This window comes from Phytophthora infestans, genomic scaffold, assembly GCF_000142945.1.
Source record: "Phytophthora infestans T30-4 supercont1.282 genomic scaffold, whole genome shotgun sequence".
NCBI classification, from domain to species: Eukaryota; Oomycota; class Peronosporomycetes; order Peronosporales; family Peronosporaceae; genus Phytophthora; species Phytophthora infestans.
In genome coordinates this window covers 89591-90770 of record NW_003303477.1, presented here as the reverse complement: position 1 = coordinate 90770, position 1180 = coordinate 89591, and the positions used below count along the sequence as shown (strand labels likewise).

Sequence of the window (1180 nt, the reverse complement as noted above, 5' to 3'; positions counted from 1 at the left end):
CTCCTGGTGCGTTCTCTTGTTCATAGAACTGATCTTGCGTCGACAGAGAGCGCAGTCCAAACGGCGACCAAAGCTGCGCTGGGTCCGTCATCTGCCTCAGCAATGCAAGCAGCTTCGGCGACTCAGGCGGCAGTACCTTAAGGAGAAGCGGGAACACGCTGACGTAGCCGACATGCTTCACATGCTGCAGCTTCGTCGTGCGCGGAACAAACACAGGCAACATCTGCAGTCCACCACGGCCGTCACCTAGCGGGAACATGAAGTTCGGATGGCTATCCGGGCACTTGACTTGCTTAGTCTCAATCTGCGCAATAGGAGCCGTGGTGTCGACAACTTGGCCCTGTTCATTACGGCAACGCACAGCAACCTGGTACTCAATCACGCCATCTTCACTGTGTTCGCCCACATCAAAGTACGACTGCGCTTCCTCATTCCAGTGGTGCTCGTCCAGTCCAGAGAGAAAGTGAGCACTGTTACTTTCAAAGAGCTGGACGTCAGCATCTCGGTCGATAAAGTCTGCAAGTTTGGCCATAACATTACTCGAGCGGATCATCCACGAGAGCAAGTCCACGTGCATTTCATTCTCACTCGGACGCGACGCTCGAGGGTAGTCATCTAGACCTGATGACAACGTGTTGGAGATCAGCTTGCCGTCATTTGGGAGGCGGCCTCGCCAGCGGAAACTCGCGTCGTGTGGACCATACTGCGTCTTCAGGAACCAGCTGTACCAACGCTTCAGGAACGGGAAAACGGTACGCACAAACGCCTTCAGGTCTTCGTCCGAGTCTGCAGCCTTGTGCCACTGCATCATTTTCTCTAAAGCCAGCAGCAAAGTGGGAGGATTGGCGTGTTCCACATGCTGTACGAGGAATTCTCTGGGCACACGACGACGCGCATCTTGGCCCAAGATCTGCTCACGAGCGATGTAGCCATCTTCTTCCATCAAGCCAAGCCAGTGAGCGATCACATCACGCGTAATTGTGTCGTCGAACGCTGAGATGCCGATCTGGTGGAAACCTTCGTCCCACACGAAGCCACGAGGGAAGAAAGAGCGCGATGGGACCGCTGTGAACAGAGACTTGGCAGGAGACTCGACAACGTCGGGCTTCTCCGGGTCATGCTGCACCAATGAGCTGCCGTAGAAGTAGCCAGTGCCTCCAACTAAGTTGCTGAAAGCTGC

General features: G+C 55.1%; 1 protein-coding gene across 1 annotated transcript; it reads right to left on the bottom strand.

Annotated features, from left to right (window-relative positions):
* Nucleotides 1-20: 20 nt before the first annotated feature.
* On the bottom strand, nucleotides 21-943 carry PITG_21028 (mannosyl-oligosaccharide glucosidase, putative; the record flags this gene model as incomplete). Its single annotated transcript, XM_002895037.1, has 2 exons — nucleotides 21-95; nucleotides 137-943. The coding sequence occupies 2 exons, from the start codon at nucleotides 941-943 to the stop codon at nucleotides 21-23; spliced, it is 882 nt and encodes a 293-aa protein (XP_002895083.1).
* Between the last annotated feature and the right edge of the window lie 237 nt (nucleotides 944-1180).